At 37.7% G+C, this 18297-nt stretch overlaps 1 protein-coding gene across 1 annotated transcript; it reads left to right on the top strand.

Annotated features, from left to right (window-relative positions):
* Positions 1-3701: 3701 nt before the first annotated feature.
* LOC137296636 (kelch-like protein 12) lies at positions 3702-14750 on the top strand. Its single transcript, XM_067828448.1, has 11 exons — positions 3702-3815; positions 4181-4313; positions 4748-4925; positions 6453-6569; positions 7920-8081; positions 8965-9135; positions 10390-10501; positions 11229-11854; positions 13790-13951; positions 14467-14617; positions 14683-14750. Exons 1-10 carry the CDS (start codon positions 3805-3807, stop codon positions 14604-14606), a joined length of 1812 nt encoding a protein of 603 aa, XP_067684549.1. The 5' UTR covers positions 3702-3804; the 3' UTR covers positions 14607-14617; positions 14683-14750.
* The last annotated feature ends 3547 nt before the right edge of the window (positions 14751-18297 follow it).

Below are 18297 nucleotides of genomic sequence, written 5' to 3'. Positions count from 1 at the left end.
GTGGAGTCCGGAAAATTTTCAAATATCAGAAAGCTGTTGGGTATTAGTAATTATTATCATAAGATAAACATGTGTACTATTTATATTTATGTGGCAATTTTGTACAATTATACAATTTGCAATTCATCGGTCCATTTCTGACTCAAATGGACTGTACTTCATGTTTGCAAGCAGCAGCGTTGAGGAAACATGACTGTCAAACACTGATACAATCAAAATGGTTTTTTTTCTGAATTTTATTGCAAAATACATATGTACAATATGATATCTGTGATTTGTGCATTTCCTAACCGTTACGGTGTCTACCGCTGAAACCAGTTAATACTGTGAAGCCAAGCAATGCCAAGTACCTTAGACAGTAGGGGAACTCATTTGAAATCATGTGCTCAGTACATTTTGGGGACAAGTTTTATAACTGATATTGTTAGTAACTGTCACTACCGTTACGGTCACAGCCGTTATCATTGTTTTGTTACGGTAAAGACAGATTCTGTGACGGCAGTGACATTTTTCTGGTTTAATGTTGTTGGTATCTACATTTAAATCTTTTGCCTTTTTCATATTCTTCAAACATTCTGAAATAGGTGACTGACAAATTTCATTAAATCATCCTTCGAAGAATACATATATTGGGCTATTAACAAATGTGTTACTACTGTTGCTGTCTCACTGCTGTAACACATGTGTTACTACTGTTGCTGTGTCTCTGCTGTAACACATGTGTTGCTACTGTTGCTGTGTCTCTGCTGTAACACATGTGTTACTACTGTTGCTGTGTCTCTGCTGTAACACATGTGTTACTACTGTTGCTGTGTCTCTGCTGTAACACATGTGTTACTACTGTTGCTGTGTCTCTGCTGTAACACATGTGTTACTACTGTTGCTGTGTCTCTGCTGTAACACATGTGTTACTACTGTTGCTGTGTCTCTGCTGTAACACATGTGTTGCTACTGTTGCTGTGTCTCTGCTGTAACACATGTGTTACTACTGTTGCTGTGTCTCTGCTGTAACACATGTGTTGCTACTGTTGCTGTGTCTCTGCTGTAACACATGTGTTGCTACTGTTGCTGTGTCTCTGCTGTAACACATGTGTTGCTACTGTTGCTGTGTCTCTGCTGTAACACATGTGTTGCTACTGTTGCTGTGTCTCTGCTGTAACACATGTGTTACTACTGTTGCTGTGTCTCTGCTGTAACACATGTGTTACTACTGTTGCTGTGTCTCTGCTGTAACACATGTGTTACTACTGTTGCTGTGTCTCTGCTGTAACACATGTGTTACTACTGTTGCTGTGTCACTGTAACACATGTGTTACTACTGTTGCTGTGTCTCTGCTGTAACACATGTGTTGCTACTGTTGCTGTGTCTCTGCTGTAACACATGTGTTGCTACTGTTGCTGTGTCTCTGCTGTAACACATGTGTTACTACTGTTGCTGTGTCTCTGCTGTAACACATGTGTTACTACTGTTGCTGTGTCACTGTAACACATGTGTTTCTACTGTTGCTGTGTCTCTGCTGTAACACATGTGTTACTACTGTTGCTGTGTCACTGTAACACATGTGTTACTACTGTTGCTGTGTCTCTGCTGTAACACATGTGTTACTACTGTTGCTGTGTCGCTGCTGTAACACATGTGTTACTACTGTTGCTGTGTCTCTGCTGTAACACATGTGTTACTACTGTTGCTGTGTCTCTGCTGTAACACATGTGTTACTACTGTTGCTGTGTCTCTGCTGTAACACATGTGTTACTACTGTTGCTGTGTCTCTGCTGCAACACATGTGTTACTACTGTTGCTGTGTCACTGTAACACATGTGTTACTACTGTTGCTGTGTCTCTGCTGTAACAAATATGTTACTACTGTTGCTGTGTCACTGCTGCAACACATGTGTTACTACTGTTGCTGTGTCACTGTAACACATGTGTTACTACTGTTGCTGTGTCTCTGCTGTAACAAATATGTTACTACTGTTGCTGTGTCGCTGTAACAAATATGTTACTACTGTTGCTGTGTCGCTGTAACACATGTGTTACTACTGTTGCTGTGTCTCTGCTGTAACAAATATGTTACTACTGTTGCTGTGTCACTGCTGTAACAAATATGTTACTACTGTTGCTGTGTCTCTGCTGTAACAAATATGTTACTACTGTTGCTGTGTCTCTGCTGTAACAAATATGTTACTACTGTTGCTGTGTCTCTGCTGTAACACATGTGTTACTACTGTTGCTGTGTCGCTGCTGTAACAAATATGTTACTACTGTTGCTGTGTCACTGCTGTAACAAATATGTTACTACTGTTGCTGTGTCACTGCTGTAACACATGTGTTACTACTGTTGCTGTGTCACTGCTGTAACAAATATGTTACTACTGTTGCTGTGTCACTGCTGTAACAAATATGTTACTACTGTTGCTGTGTCTCTGCTGTAACAAATATGTTACTACTGTTGCTGTGTCTCTGCTGTAACACATGTGTTACTACTGTTGCTGTGTCGCTGCTGTAACAAATATGTTACTACTGTTGCTGTGTCTCTGCTGTAACAAATATGTTACTACTGTTGCTGTGTCTCTGCTGTAACAAATATGTTACTACTGTTGCTGTGTCTCTGCTGTAACAAATATGTTACTACTGTTGCTGTGTCTCTGCTGTAACAAATATGTTACTACTGTTGCTGTGTCTCTGCTGTAACACATGTGTTACTACTGTTGCTGTGTCGCTGCTGTAACAAATATGTTACTACTGTTGCTGTGTCACTGCTGTAACAAATATGTTACTACTGTTGCTGTGTCACTGCTGTAACACATGTGTTACTACTGTTGCTGTGTCACTGATGTAACAAATATGTTACTACTGTTGCTGTGTCACTGCTGTAACAAATATGTTACTACTGTTGCTGTGTCTCTGCTGTAACAAATATGTTACTACTGTTGCTGTGTCTCTGCTGTAACACATGTGTTACTACTGTTGCTGTGTCTCTGCTGTAACACATGTGTTACTACTGTTGCTGTGTCTCTGCTGTAACAGTTAATTCCAATGTCCATGTCGTTTCGAGCCATCTAAATAAGAAAGACCATTGTAACACATGTTGTGCTATGTATACGTATTTTGAAACTGCGAGATGTTATCACAGAGCAGTACTGAGCGTTACATAAGATTGAGCCAGGAGACGGTAAGGGCTGTCTTAGCGGTACGTTCGTCGTATGTTATTGTTAATGAATGGCACGTATGAATATCTTAGGTTTCAGTAGGACAATTATTTAAATACTTTCCACTTTTGAGTATAAAGCTACCGCAGTTGATGCGTGTTTCCACCTAGTGTCAATGTAGGTAGCAAAAGTACTGTAAGCATCTATGGTCCCTAGTATGGTGATCAACTTTCAGTTGCTGGCGATCTATAGCCTGTTTAACTTTATATTGTGTACTACCTAAATCGTGTTGTTATTGTTACATGCTAGTCTTAATTCTAACTGTGACATTTTAGTTGTTGTGTTTTTTTATTTTTTATTTTTATTTTTTTGCGTGTTTTTTTTTGTCCTTTGCCGATAGGTTTATTTAAAAAAACAACAAAAAAAACAAACTACTGTGGTTATTTTGGAGCCGAACTAACACCTTTGCTGTACAAGCGAGCGGATGTACATTTCGAGCTGAGTAACAATTACTACGAGAGTTACCAGCCCCTGGCGTGCAGCTTATAACCAATAGGTGTCGCATTGAAAACATCAACAAAGAAGTCAGATGACGCTAAGATAACACCACAACGTTTATTTGCATTTTTCTGTAATAAGCATCATATCACCGCGATGCCACCGGGGTAAGGTGTTTCAACTCACTTCTCGATTAACTTACAGTAGTCTGATGGCTCTTGCACATATTACTAAAGTAACGACGTTGATCCAAGATAAGATAACTCTTGATTCTCTTACATACCGCTAAGAAACGAGGAATAGTTTATTTGTAACAATGGTCTAATACGACAATGTTCATATTTACAGATCTCAGATTGAGATATTTAGGATACATGGATTGTTTTGACTGTCAGTGTACATGAAAACATATATTTGAATTTTACAAACAATTTCAGCTTAAGGTATTATTCTAAAAGCTTTAGAGGCTTGGCCAATTACTAATCAGAACATGTCCATGAGTAAGTACACTTTATCATATGTTTTATTCCAGGAAACACAACAACTTTGTAATTAAAGAAAGCAATGATGGCCATAAAATTACAAACAAAACAATAAGCCAGAAGACATTAACTGGTTTGTCGGAGTTCTGGAAGAGTCGAGAATTATGTGATGTCACAATAAGTGTAAGTCATTAGTATATCATGTATGCATCTTTAGAGTTTTATGTTCATTATCTCATCATATCACTGAAAATGTTATCAAATGTGATAAATCCATCTGATGTATTTGGAATGAGCAAAAGAAATTGCATATTTCGAGTTACATGCATCAATGTAAAGCCATCTTTCTCCAAATTCAATAATCTAATGTGGAGATTATGCTTATGTTTCTGAATGTGTAACCCATGAAGCTCAGGGTTCGAACTTGTGTTCAGCAACCCATACCTGTCTTAGGAGGCGAAGCATCATCATCTAGTCCAGACTCGACTGTTCCATATAGCTGAAATATTGCTGAGTGCAGTACTTAACAACAAATAAAAAACATTAGAGGAGACTACCAGTGGATATTCTCAAAATACAGATTCATATAGATGACATCATATCTTTCATAATTTCAGATCAATGGTGAGGAGTTACCTGCCCATCGTCTGGTTTTGGCGCTAAACAGCGACTATTTCCGCGCCATGTTCACAGCAGGCTTTCAGGAATCCCAAAGCGGCCTCATCACCATGGACAACCTCAAGATGGATGCTGTACGCAGACTTGTGGAATACATGTACTCAGGAATCCTCACAGGTGGATGGGATGTCTGTTACTCTGTAAATATTCCCATCAGTGTTTTAATGCTGTAGGGGCGATGTGGTCACCTAGTGGTTTAGACATTTACTCATCACGCCAAAGACCCAGGTTCAATTCCCCTCATGAGTTCAATGTGTGAAGCCCATTTTTGAAGGTATTGCTGAAATAATGCTAAAAGTAGCATAAATTCCCTCCCTCCTTCTCTCCCTCCCTCACTCACTTGACTTTCTCTTACCTTCTTACTACTTTGAAGCTGAACGGAAAGTGTTAGTCAACACTGTTTAGTTAGTCAACAAATCTGCATATGACGAACTAATCGAGGTAACAAACTGTTTTTGGCTCCGGTGACTTGTGAATAAGAATCAAAATGTGTATGAATTTTGTTTTTTTGCTGCACTGAGCAATATTCTGCAAAGACAGTGGTCTTTAAAAAATCAATGGTCCTGTAATTAACATCATGACTATCGATATCTGCGGCTGTGATACAGTGACATGTTGTCAACCAGTTCAGGGAGCCTGATCACCCGTTCCCATTTTGTCACCATTTACGACAAGCATGGGTTGCTGAGGACCAATTCTATCTCATTCTTTACTTCATCTACTTGTTTGGTGATTATATTCATGCAAGTGACCTAAAAGTGAGGGTCCGTTAGAGGTCATTATCATACAGTTCACTGCTGATGAAACTGCGTCTGACCAGCAGGGGTCATCTCACCTGGCTATGCAGAGTTGTGCACCTGAATGTGTGCTGGTGCTGTTCCACCAACCATTTGTCACCAATAGATGAGAACAGTGAACACAGCTCCATAGTATAGTCTGTTTGCAGTGAAAACATACTCATGCATTTCACTCTTAAACACAGAGTAAATCAAATAAAGTGAAGTTAAGATTATGAATCCTCATAATTTTGAGTTGCAAATTGAAGTCTCAGAATATTATTCAACTTCAGGTGAAAAGTTGTTTAACAAATGATAGTAGTTTCAAATCTCTATTATTTGTTTGTATTACAAGGGGTTATGCATATTAATTCAAACACAAAGAACAAGTAAGGTTGGTCTAAGTTAATGCTTATCACATACCATCATGCATTTGTTTCAGTTTTCCAACTACTGCACGTACCTCCTTATAATATTTATTTGATTTATGTTTTTGTTTAACATGTTGACTCAATAGAATTGATCTTCTGTTACCCATACTTGTAAAAGACTAACATGATCGGGTAGTCAGGCTCGCTGACTTGGCTGACACATATCATCATATTGAAACTGTGAAAACTGATGCTCATTCTGTTGATCACTTGGTTGTCTGTTCCAGACTCAATTATTTACAGATGGCCGCCACACAACTGGAATGTTGCTAAGTGCGGCACAAACCTAAACTTGCTCTCTCATCATACCACTGTGGCCATACCAGACAACCACACATTTTGACTTGTCTGCAAAGTGTACTTGTCACAGGCACCGAGCTTCCAGACCAGCATGAATTTCGAAGGGTGTTCTTGAGAATAACAAACATTTGTTTCAGTGACCAGAGACAACGTGCAGGATCTGCTGGTGTCTGCAGACATTCTGCAGATGTCTGATATCAAGACAATCTGCTGTGGGTTTATAGAGAAGGAAATTGATGCCTCAAACTGTCTAGGTAGTGTTGTTTACTGTACAAGCTAATTTTTTTCATCTGTAGAAAATTTTTAATGTCGGGGGTATGAAAGGTAAATTAAAGCTTGAACGAATCCTGATTACCACCCTGGGACTTAGTCCTTAAAGCAAGTTGATTGTAACTCCCATACTTTAACATAGATGACAAGCATAGGACTATGTGTTGAAGCATATGAATTACGATCAACTAGCCGCCCTGGACCCCATTCCTCAAAGAGATAATAGCACTAAGTTGATTGTAACTCATATACTCTAACACAGACTTATGACTGTTGTCTTTATTAAAGTATGGGAGTTATGATCAACTTTGCATTACGATTAATTTGAGGAACAGAGCCCAGGTACCTGATATATTTTGTTTTGTTTATGTGTTTCTTATCTCCATACTAGGAGGGCAGGCCAGCAAAAAACATTTATGGAAATATACATTTTATATAATCAGAGTGTAACTAGTTTTATGAAATTGTGAAATGTCTGTTTGGTAATGGCCTTTTAATTCATTCATGATGTAGAATGATTTGATTTGCTTCCGAAACAATTTCTTATTTATAATTTCAATTTAGGTAGACAAAGAAAGATCATGATTTTGGAACCTTTTGTGAGACTTAATGTTTGCATGTAGCCAGGCATTTTGCATGCCAGATCATTTTTCTGTGTAGATTGAAGTAGCCGTTTTTTTTGTGACAGGTTTTCTACTAATCAGTATCAGTCAACAGGGCAACAGTCCATACATCAGATACTTTTGCTTTTATTCTTTTATTATCAGTTGTGACAACTGAGTATAAACAGTAATCTTGTGTTGAGGTGATGTGAGGTAAAATGGGGTCTATCATCAGACTCAAGAATGTGTCACTCATATCACAATGGGTATGTGTCTGTGTGTTAGGCTGCTTGCACTAGCCCCAACTTAAAGCTGGTATTGTAGTTCTAGATCACTGAGATACCATGCCACAGTGAAGCATGAGTACCCCACTCAGACACATTATAGTGTTTTACCCATCAATGCTGAGCGGCAGGCAGGGACCAACAAATACCATATTTTCACATTTTTGGGTATGACGCGGCGTCCGTTGATTGTACCTGTGACCTTCCATACAGGCGCTCTAACCACTACACCTCAGAAGCAGTGATAATGTTTTGACAAATAAGTCATATTTTCATGTAAACAGTTTGTTTTAAAGTTGTTTGTTAAAGCTGACAAGAAATATACATGGACTAAATAAAGTATCTTTCGAAAATCATTGCACTACTCTTTCTTTATGCGGTGGGAAAATATCCACATAACAGTTCTCAAGATCAACATATATGACTGTTTCTTGAACATTCTCCACAGGTATCCTGGAGTTTGCAGAGAGTTTTGCATGCACTGAGCTCAAGGTCAAGTGTGTTCAGCTGGTCAAGCTGAGATTCCCTGTCGTCTCCAAGACAGAAGAGTTCTTGGCACTAAAGACTGAGGCTCTCATCCGAATCCTGCAGTATGAAGACTTGTGTTTAGGTAGGCTAGACACCATTCCTGCAGAATCTTGTCTCTTGTAAGATGCTGAGTTCATTGAAAAGTACACTTGGTTTTCAAATTTTATAATCAAGAAATAGGGCCAGTGATGTTGTTGGAAAGCTAAAGATTGTTAAATATCACAAAATGTTAGTTTTTCATTGCATGTATCCTGTTTTTATGAACGAAGTATCTCAACATATTACTGTATGTTGACGTGAAAAGCATACTAAATGTGTTTCTTATTGGTTCAGAAGTGCTTATATCACTGGGCGTGAAAAGCAAATTAACTGTGTTTGTTATTGGTTCAGAAGTGCTTATGTCACTTTCGTCCCAGTAGAATTCGACAGGAAATCATCATCTTATGTGTTTTCAGACCCTTTGAAAAATATTCTGTTCTCGATGTCACACGAGCAGATGTAAAACATCCGGGTTACTTATAAAATCAACTTAACCATAAATACAAGCAAGGGCTCAGGTATTTACAATGCCCTTGTAATGCAACCCATCTCTTCATAGTGTGAGTCTACACCTGAAAATCAAATTAACAAATTGTTTTACAAATATATAATTCAAGGAGAGGAAATACTTCATAATGTGGCACCATATTCATGACATTTTAGATTTTTGCTCTCTTTTAGTGTATTTCTGTTTTATGGTGTACGCAGTATTAATAGAAAAAAGTGTAAATGATCTGGTCTAGGTTTAAATGTTATAATTTCCAAAAGTGGCAAACATCAAAATTGTCATTTTGTAAATGAGTACAAACTTTGGATGTAACTTATTTTATGTGAACACATCTCAGCTGATTATAAACATATGTTATAGAGTGTACTATCTTAAGCTAGCTGGTGGGACAACTGATAGACTGTTTCTGGAACTACAGGGTTTTCTGGTGAGGCTGTTGTGCTCGAGGCCATTGTCAGCTGGATGGAACATGACCCAATGTCCAGGATACCAGACTTGCCAGACATTTTGAAATACGTGAGACTACAGTGTATCCCAGACAGCCACCTGAATCGATTCAAAAACAGCGCAGTAGTTATGGAAAACCCAGGTACAATATTGTTGCCATGACAGCAGTTTTGACAAAGTTAAGCGTGAAAGTCATTCAACCGTTGTCAAAATCATATCCCTTATTTTGCAAGATGCAGATTTTGGAGGTTCCCAAATTCAAAAGAAGCGGGTGAGTTTAGTTTTATGCTGCAGTCAGTGCATTTCAGCCGTATGGCAGCAGTCTGTAAATAGTTGAGTCTGGATCACACAATCTAGTGATCAACATCATGAGCCTCCATTAACACATTTGAGATACTATGATGTGTCAACCAAGTCAGCGAGCCTGACCACCTGATCCCGTTTGTCACCTCTTACGACAAGCATGGGTTGCCGAAGACCATTTCTAACCCAGATATAAAAAAAATATGATATATATGTGTTACTATAAATATTGCTTTGTGACTGGTCATTTATTGTTGGATTTAGGTTGTGTCAGCAAGATAACTACTTCCACCAATCCCCCCCCCCTCTCCCCCCAGTGAATTACTCCATTTCGTCATTGATTCTTAAAATACTATCTGGTGTCCAGCTTCATTATAGTCACATCAGTTATTATACAGAACAGCAAAAGTAACAGAACTGACTATCTGTCAAATTTTTAAGTAGAAGACATAAACTTGAATGGTCACTTGTATGTGATTAGATTTTTTCAACATGCATTTCTTTTGCTGTCAGTATATTTATTGTTATTGTTATTGTTATGCAACATTATCCTTGTGAAACCTTTTACAAGTATCTTGGAGTGTTGGGGTAGCCTAGTGGTTAAAGTGATCATGCTGAAGACGTGGGTTCAATCCCCTCTTTGGTACAGTGTGTGAAGCCCATCTCTGAAGTTCCCCGCTGTGATATTGCTGGAATATTGCCAGAAGGAGCATAAAACTAAGCACACTCACTCACACATTCACAGGCTTCTCAACCATAACAATATGGTGACAAAAACTATGATGATAGTAACTGCAAATGTTGGGAACATGTTTCATTCAATCGTTCATACTCTGTCTCCCTGTTAAGATCCTGGTTAGAATTGGTCTTCAGGAATCGTAGTAGACAACTAATGGGATCGGGCGGTCAGACTTGCTGACCTGGTGTCATCGGTTCCCAGTTGTGTTGATCAATGCTCATGCTGTTGATCACTGGATTTAGTGGTCCAGACTCGATTATTGATTGGTCGCCTCACTTACCTGGAATATTACATAGTGCTGCATTAAACAACAAACAAACCAAATCAAATCTTACTGTCATACTTTTAACTCAGATGTCAGGTTGGTCATTGAAAACCAGCTCAACTCCACTGGAAGTATCCAGGACAAGCGCAAGGCCGTGAAGTTCATCTACACCATAGGTGGATATCTGCAGTCTCGCACAGGGCAAGTTTCTCACACTAAGATTGACTGATTTACAACACTTTTAATGAAAGATACACAATTATTTACTTGCTGTTGATTGGATGTGTTTTAAATGAGGATGATGTAATTGGTAACTTTTACTATTGGCAATTAATGGAGTTGAGGTATTTAGAAGATTATTGCAGTCTTATCCCAGTAATATCATTAAAAGTTGCAGATAGTTGGAATTTTGTTGGTTTAATATCTGGACATTGTTTGAGTTAATGGCTGGCATTGTATGAAATGCCATTGTATTGCTTTAATCCTGCTATGGAATTCTGCAGGAACTTTATTTTGTATTTTAGTTTTTGTTTTGCTTTCGAAAGACTTTGCACCAGATAACATTCAGTCAAGACAACACATAATATACGCAAATACAATCATGCTTTTACACTATGAAAGGTTAAACACAATAAAGTGCCTTACAAATGCATGTGCAGAAGAAAGTTCAGATCAGCGTGATGAAGTTGTTTTGGATGCTAAAGAATGAAAATGTAACCAAAACAAAACAAGGAAAATATAACAAGAGAAGCTATATAAGACATATCCTAAATATCAAGCAGCAGAAATATGGACTTTGCCTTTGCTTAGACAGAGAAAACCTGAGGATGAAGCTTTCATAAGAGCCCTTTTGTATTCTCATGTGTCTTACAGTTAGATTCTTTTGCATTTATTTACTGTATGAATATAAAGTCTGTAACTATTTCAGCCCCTTGTGTCCGAGATTGAGGTCAGTGGAGTGTTATGACCTTCGCCAGAACAGCTGGGACAATGTAGAAAACATTCCAATTCTTGCATCCAGCGTTCAAGCCTTCAACATTTATGGTCGGCTGTTCTGTACAGCATTTGAGTTGACAAACTCTCCTCAAATAAACCCTGACACAGAACATGCAGGTTTCTTTGAATATGACACTCTACAGAACAAATGGCATGATGCGACTGAGTGTTTTTCATCTGAAGCAGTCAACGTCTTACATGACTGTCTAAGGAAATCAGGAGCAATAACTCTCTGTCCTTCTTCTAACAAATTGTACACTGTAACAGAAGCAGACGTCAAGTGTGTTCACATCGAGTTGGAGGATGGAGACTTGGCATGCAGGAGGGTTGAAACAATGCCTCAGATTGACTTTTTCAAAAGTGAATCTGACTGTCGGTCGAACTATGCAGCGGTTGTTTGTCAGGGAAACTTGTATGTGATTGGAGGGGATGAACGCTTCTCACAGATGGAGATATTCCCGTCGGCCATCATGTGTATGTTTGATCCGACAGAGAACAAGTGGGTGACCAGGGCGAGCATGATGGAGCCCAGGGCCAGATTTGATGCAGTGGAGATGAGTAAGTGAGATCACATACTCAAATAATTTGCTTGTGTGTTTGTCTGTGTTTGTAACATGTTTGTTTGCTTAATGTCACTCTCCTCAAGATGTTCAAGATATGTGGCAGTGGTTTGCAACTAATCCACTCCATATCAGACTATCCAAAGGTTGACATCAGGACCATCAACATTCACTTTAGGAATTCACTGGCAATTTAAGGCACACAATCAGCCATTCTTCTCTAAAAATCAATATTGGATTTCTGTCAGCCCCAACAAAGCTGTCAGGTAAGTTTTTTCAGAAAACGTTGTATATGATTACACTATGAAATTAAATGTTTAAATAAATTAATGCAACATTGCATTAAATCAACTCTACAAACCGAACTCTATTTCAACCCCATATTGTTGTGTCTCTTGGAACACGCTTTAGGAATATCCTAGCAACTTGTGACTGAGACCAGTTTGGCAAACACTGACAACACTGAGTGTGACAGTTTTTGATGTACAGAACAACCATTTACATTCCATATATGGCAAGTGTTATCTGTTTGGAAGACGTTTCAATTATAGATTTCAGACAGGTCATAAGGGATAGTCTTATTGTAGTAAGAGAAAGCTAAAGGGAGTCCACACACCCCAGTATATATATTATAGACCAAAATGTTGTTTAAAAGTGTGACTTTGTACCTTTACCCAAGTCAGTCATACTGCCCACTTGATCCCATTAATCCTTATGACCAAATAAGGTTGCTGAAAAAGCAAATTTAACCCTGGCGTGTATGCATTAGAACATTGATACCGAAGTATGATACACAATACATAAATAGCATCTGTATTGTATGAATGTGACATGAATTATGTAAGTAATGTATGTAATTGATACATAAGTCATGTATTTTACATATAAAAATATTATTTGAATATAAATAAGATGTTAAAGTAAAAAAACAATTGGCAAGTTTAAAGAAATCATCTTTCCTCTTCAGAAGACATCTTAGAAGTACAGAGCCTATTGTCCAGCATTGGCTACTCAGGGAATAATGTATCTACATTTGCCAGAGCATGTTTGTGGCTCATAACAATTAACAAATTACTATTTCAATGAATGTTTTTGTGCATCCAGGAATAGTTGGATAGGTACAAAGTAAATATATTTTTCCCCACAATAATATTTGTGAATAGTTTTCAATAATGATAATTTATAATTTTCACTAATTTTTAAAAACCAGTGTACATCACCATTAGACATTGTAAATCCTTGAAACCCATAGGAGGGTGTGAATTAGAGCTATTTACAGTTAACTGTATAATATATGGTTGTATCTGGCTACGATCTTGCAGCTAGAGTGAGGGAAGGGTAAAAATTTAGATGTTATTGTTTTGATAGGTTTTTGAATTACATGTAATGCTGATCCACTGAAAACACTAGCACAGAAGATGTATACAACTGCCATGAAATTTTTATTGAAAAGGTTTCAGTTACAATGACATTTGAACCAAGTTTACTCGTTTCACCTAGGTCACTAACAAGGTTTCAGTTACATTGAGATTTGAACGAAGTTTACTCGTTTCACCTAGGTCACTAACAACAAATATAGAATTTTTTAAAGCACCCTCAAAGGAAATTTTAGTGAATATGTTAATTTGAATATGAACTAGACAAACCCAGTTTACGTACTCACAATCTTTTTTGACTTACGGGCGTCAGCCTAGTTGTTAAAGAGTCCACTCATCACACCGAAGACCAAAATTGGATTCCCCACATGGGTACAATGTGTGAAGCCCATTTCTGGTAACCCCTGCCATGATATTGCTTGAATATTCCCAAAGCAGTTTAAAAATAAACTCAATCACTCACTGTTTTGGGCTTAACATGTAGCATACGTCACATTTGGGATTATACTTCTCATATTTATATTCAATGATTTTGAAATGGTTTTGTCATTTCTCAGATGGGTACATTTATGCTGTGGGTGGCTTCAACAACCGACGTCTGCGCAGCGTTGAGCGTTACGATCCCCGCTCCAACTCCTGGACATATGTTGCAGCCATGAACAAGGAACGAAGTCATCTGAGAGCTGTGGTGCATGATGGGAAGATTTTTGCTATGGGTGGTAAGTGAAGGACTTTCTTTCTAGACTGATGCAGCAACCCAGTATGCACCTAATTGTGAGTCTTACAAACTTCAGACTCATCTGCAGGGAAATCACAATTATGGCTTTTACTCGGCTGTCTTTTTGGTTCAGAAATTAACTTTGGTTTGTTCTTTTTTTGTTTAATCTACAGTCAGCTTATGAAGATAGGACATTTGGGGTATGGGTTCAGTATGTATGTTCTGTTTGTTTAAACATTCAAAATTATCACCTTGATTTGACCTGTGAACCTGAAATTTCTATTCTTCAGCTACTTTTGCATATAATGTACTGAAATTTGGTGTTTTAGTACAGTGTTTGATTCATTTATTCTGTCAACGTATCATAGTGTGGTGGCTTATTTTCAAGACTGGAGGTTATTGAGTGGGTCATTAAAACATGATGGGTGTTTTGAGAAAATATGTTCTTTTGTAGGTGCATACCTGAATGCCCTTGAATAGCTACTAATGTTCATAAACAATTTTGTCATTTTGTAGGAAAGTCGTACTCATTCCGTCTAGGCGGTGCTCGCAAGGTGCTGAACAGTTGTGAAGTGTACAACCCCACAACAGATACCTGGACCTTCACACAGCCCATGAAGCAGGCTAGATGTATGTTTGGTGCAGTTGTCTTGTAGCCTGCCTGGACCTCCGCGTAGCCCATGAAGCAGGCTAGATGTATGTTTGGTGCAGTTGTATTGTAGCCTGCTGGACCTCAACACAGCCCATGAAGCAGGCTAGATGTATGTTTAGTGTGGTTGTGTTGTAGCCTGCCTGAACCTCAATGTAGCCCACAAAGCAGGCTAGATGTAATTTTTGGTGTGGTTATATTGTAGCCTGTCTGGACCCTTAAAGATGTGTTTTTACTTTGATTTCTCAGTGAAAAACCACGAGATGAATTGTAATAGCTGAAGTCTGTGATGCATTTTAGAGAGATGAAGTTGTTTTAATACCATGTGATCACCAATACTTTGTCTGTAAATAATGACAGTCTTAATAAATACAGGATTTAACAATACTTTTGTTCTGGATAAATATGTGATGTCACTCAGGTGCGGATTTGATCTGACAATAAAGAGCAAGAAGTTGTATTACAACAGTTTTGTATATGTGGTACATAAGTAAACTTTTACAAGGTTTGTTCCACATGTCTTGGAATGAATGTAAATTGGTTTAGTTTAGCAAAGTCCATATAGTTGTATATGGTCTCTAGGTTTGTAGCATTTAATCAAGTCAAATCACAGATGCCAATTTGCTTCACACTTCACCACCCATTAGATATGGACTAATGAATTCACAAAGGCATTGAACTTGGTTACAGTGAAATTACGATCTTTGTCATTTTAGCAACTGCAGGGCAAGGGTAAGGTGCAGTAAATGTCATGCAGACTTCCAAAATTCACTTTAAAAAGGAATTAATTCCTGGTTCACCTCTATCCTGTATTCTTTTAAGAAGGAATATGGTTACATTACTCTTAAAACCCTTAATAATCATGTAAAGTCGTAAGCTTTTAAGATTTTCATAGTTTTATTTCATTATTTTTTTCAAAGTTTTGTAAGTTTAGAAACATTTGAACTTAGATAAATTTTGTGGAATTTCTCTTTGATGATAGTGAACTACGAGATTAAATCTATCCACTTCTCTACAAAAAATGTTCAAGAGAATTGATTAAGCTTATGCATGTGTTTTATTGGGACCCAAAATGTGTGCATCTCATAGTTGTGTAGATGTTTATTGAACTGGTTTAGTAGAAATTAATCACCAGAGCACACTCTGTGTAGGGAACGCTTCCTGACAGAAAATTTGTGATTATGGAGTTGATGTAGTGTGAGAATTCATTCATGGTCACAGATAATTCATAACAGAGTCGTCAGAAGATGTTTTCTTCGATTAAGTTTGAATCGTTTCCATGGAAGTCATGCAAAATATAAATGCCATACATCTGTAAACAGCAAAAGGCATCACTTCAATATCTGTCTCATATATCTGCCAAGATCTGTTGAAAGATATCAAATGGTTTACGAGTTGTGCTCTGGAAACAAAGCCTATCCCTCCATTTTGAGACTAAGTCAGAATTGTTTCCATGGAAACTAGGAAAACCAATAATGCCAAAACATGGTAAAGAGCAAAAGGAACCACTTTGTGGTCTGTTTCAAATATCTGCCAGGTTTTGCTGTAAGATATTGAATAGTTTTGAGTTGTGCTCTGGAAACAAAGCCCATCCATCCCTCTATTTTGAGACTAGGAGAGAATCGTTTCTATTGAAACTGGGAAAATGAGAAATCACAAAACTCTGTAAATAGAAAAAGGAACCACTTTAGGGTCTCCCCTACATATCTGACATGTTTTGCAGAAAGATATTTAAAAGTTTTTGAGTTGTGCTCCGGAAAGGAAGCCCATCCCTCCATTTTGAGACTAAGTCCGAAACGTTTCCATGGAAACCGAGAAAATTACAAATCACAAAAATTTGTAAATAGCCAAAGGCACCATGTTGGGGTCTGACACATATATCTACCAAGTTAAGCTGACAGATATTGGGAACTTTTTGAGATGTGCTCGGGAAAAGACACACCTCTCACTTTCTGAGACAAAGCCTGAAACGTTTCAATGGAAACGGAGACACTAAGAAATCACAAAAACCTGTAAATAGCAAAAGGCACCATTTTAGCTTCTGACTGGTATGTCTACCAAGTTCTGCAGAAATATAAAGAACAGATTTTGAGTTCTGCTCCAGAAGTGAAGCCCATCCCTCCATTTTGAGAAATAGTCTGAAACGTTTCCATGGAAACCGAGAAAATAATATATAAAAAATCTGTAAGTACTAAAAGGCACCACTTTAGGTTCTGACTGATGTATGTAACAAGGTTTGCAGAAAGATATTGAACAGTTTTTGAGATCTGCTCTGGAAATGAAGCCCATCCCTCCATTTTGAGACTAAGTCCAAAATGCTTCCGTGGAAACCGAGAAACTGCTATATCACAAAAACCTGTAAGTACCAAAAGGCACCACTCTAGGTTCTGACTGATGTATGTAACAAGGTTTGCAGAAAGATATTGAACAGTTTTTGAGATCTGCTCTGGAAATGAAGCCCATCCCTCCATTTTGAGACTAAGTCCAAAATGCTTCCGTGGAAACCGAGAAACTGCTATATCACAAAAACCTGTAAGTACCAAAAGGCACCACTCTAGGTTCTGACTGATGTATGTAACAAGTTTTGCAGAAAAATATAGAACAGTTTTTGAGATGTGCTCCGTAAATGAAACACACTTCTCACTTTTGAGACTATGTCCGAAACGTTTCCGTGGACACTGAGAAAATAATAAATCACAGAAATCTGTAAATACCAAAAGGCACCACTTCAGATTCTTATTGATATATCTGCCAAGTTTTGCACAAAAATAATGAGTGGTTTTTTAGTTCTGCTCCGGAAACGAAGCCCACCCCACCACTAGACTAACACATACCAAAATGTTCCATTGAAAAACAGAAAAAATAAAAATGCCAAAACCCTGTAAATAACAAAAGGTACAACTATAGGTTGAGATTATTATATCTATCAAGTTTGGTCTAAAAATACTGGAACAGTTTCTGAGTTAGGCTCCGGAATAAAAAAAAAATGATAAGGGACGGACGGAGGATGGGAGGACAGAGAGATGCCAGGGGGATGAAAATGGAAATGAGGGGACACAGTATCTAAATTCATGTACTTCAAGTGGACCATGATACATCAGTGTTTTACTTTGAATATTGCCAAATCATATCTGTCTAGAAAAAGACTTACCTTTGTTTTATTATTAACATGTATGCTTACTTATTTTGACTCTTCATTACTAAGCATTTTCTTGAAAATTCTGACATCAAAAACTGTGTCAGACATAGCACTTGCATGTTATCAACATTCACTAAGTCTGTATAAACTTGATTATATTAACGTGTCTAATATTTGATGTTAGAATTCAAGATTATAGTATGTGAAACATATCATATTGCAACACTTGCATCGGGATTCATATTGTACTTCAGTGTAAGTGCACAATACTTTGACAGTATACCATCATGAGTAAAATTTTAGTATCATGAAGTATCATATCGCAAGTTGTACGCCAATATCAATGCAAATATTGACAGATAACATGTCCAGTTTTCACAATAACATAATGAATTTCTCATATTAAATGTTTGTTCAACCTTTCTAAGTTTCTTCACCACTAGTTGTCTCGAATGATCAATCAAGTCCTTTTCAGTCTCATGCGCTAAAGGAAGGAAAAACTTTTCTGACAGGTACTCTGAATTGAATAGCAGATTCACACACAGGCATGTAGTGAGTT

Source organism: Haliotis asinina, chromosome 9 (genome assembly GCF_037392515.1).
Source record: "Haliotis asinina isolate JCU_RB_2024 chromosome 9, JCU_Hal_asi_v2, whole genome shotgun sequence".
NCBI classification, from domain to species: Eukaryota; Metazoa; Mollusca; class Gastropoda; order Lepetellida; family Haliotidae; genus Haliotis; species Haliotis asinina.
This window is presented reverse-complemented; position numbering and strand designations above follow the sequence as displayed.

Excerpts from the sequence above, each read along its gene's own strand:
- LOC137296636 (XM_067828448.1), top strand. Across the intron at positions 8,082-8,964 it reads GTATGAAGACTTGTGTTTAG|GGTTTTCTGGTGAGGCTGTT; the intron begins GTAGGCTAGACA and ends CTGGAACTACAG. Across the intron at positions 13,952-14,466 it reads GAAGATTTTTGCTATGGGTG|GAAAGTCGTACTCATTCCGT; the intron begins GTAAGTGAAGGA and ends GTCATTTTGTAG.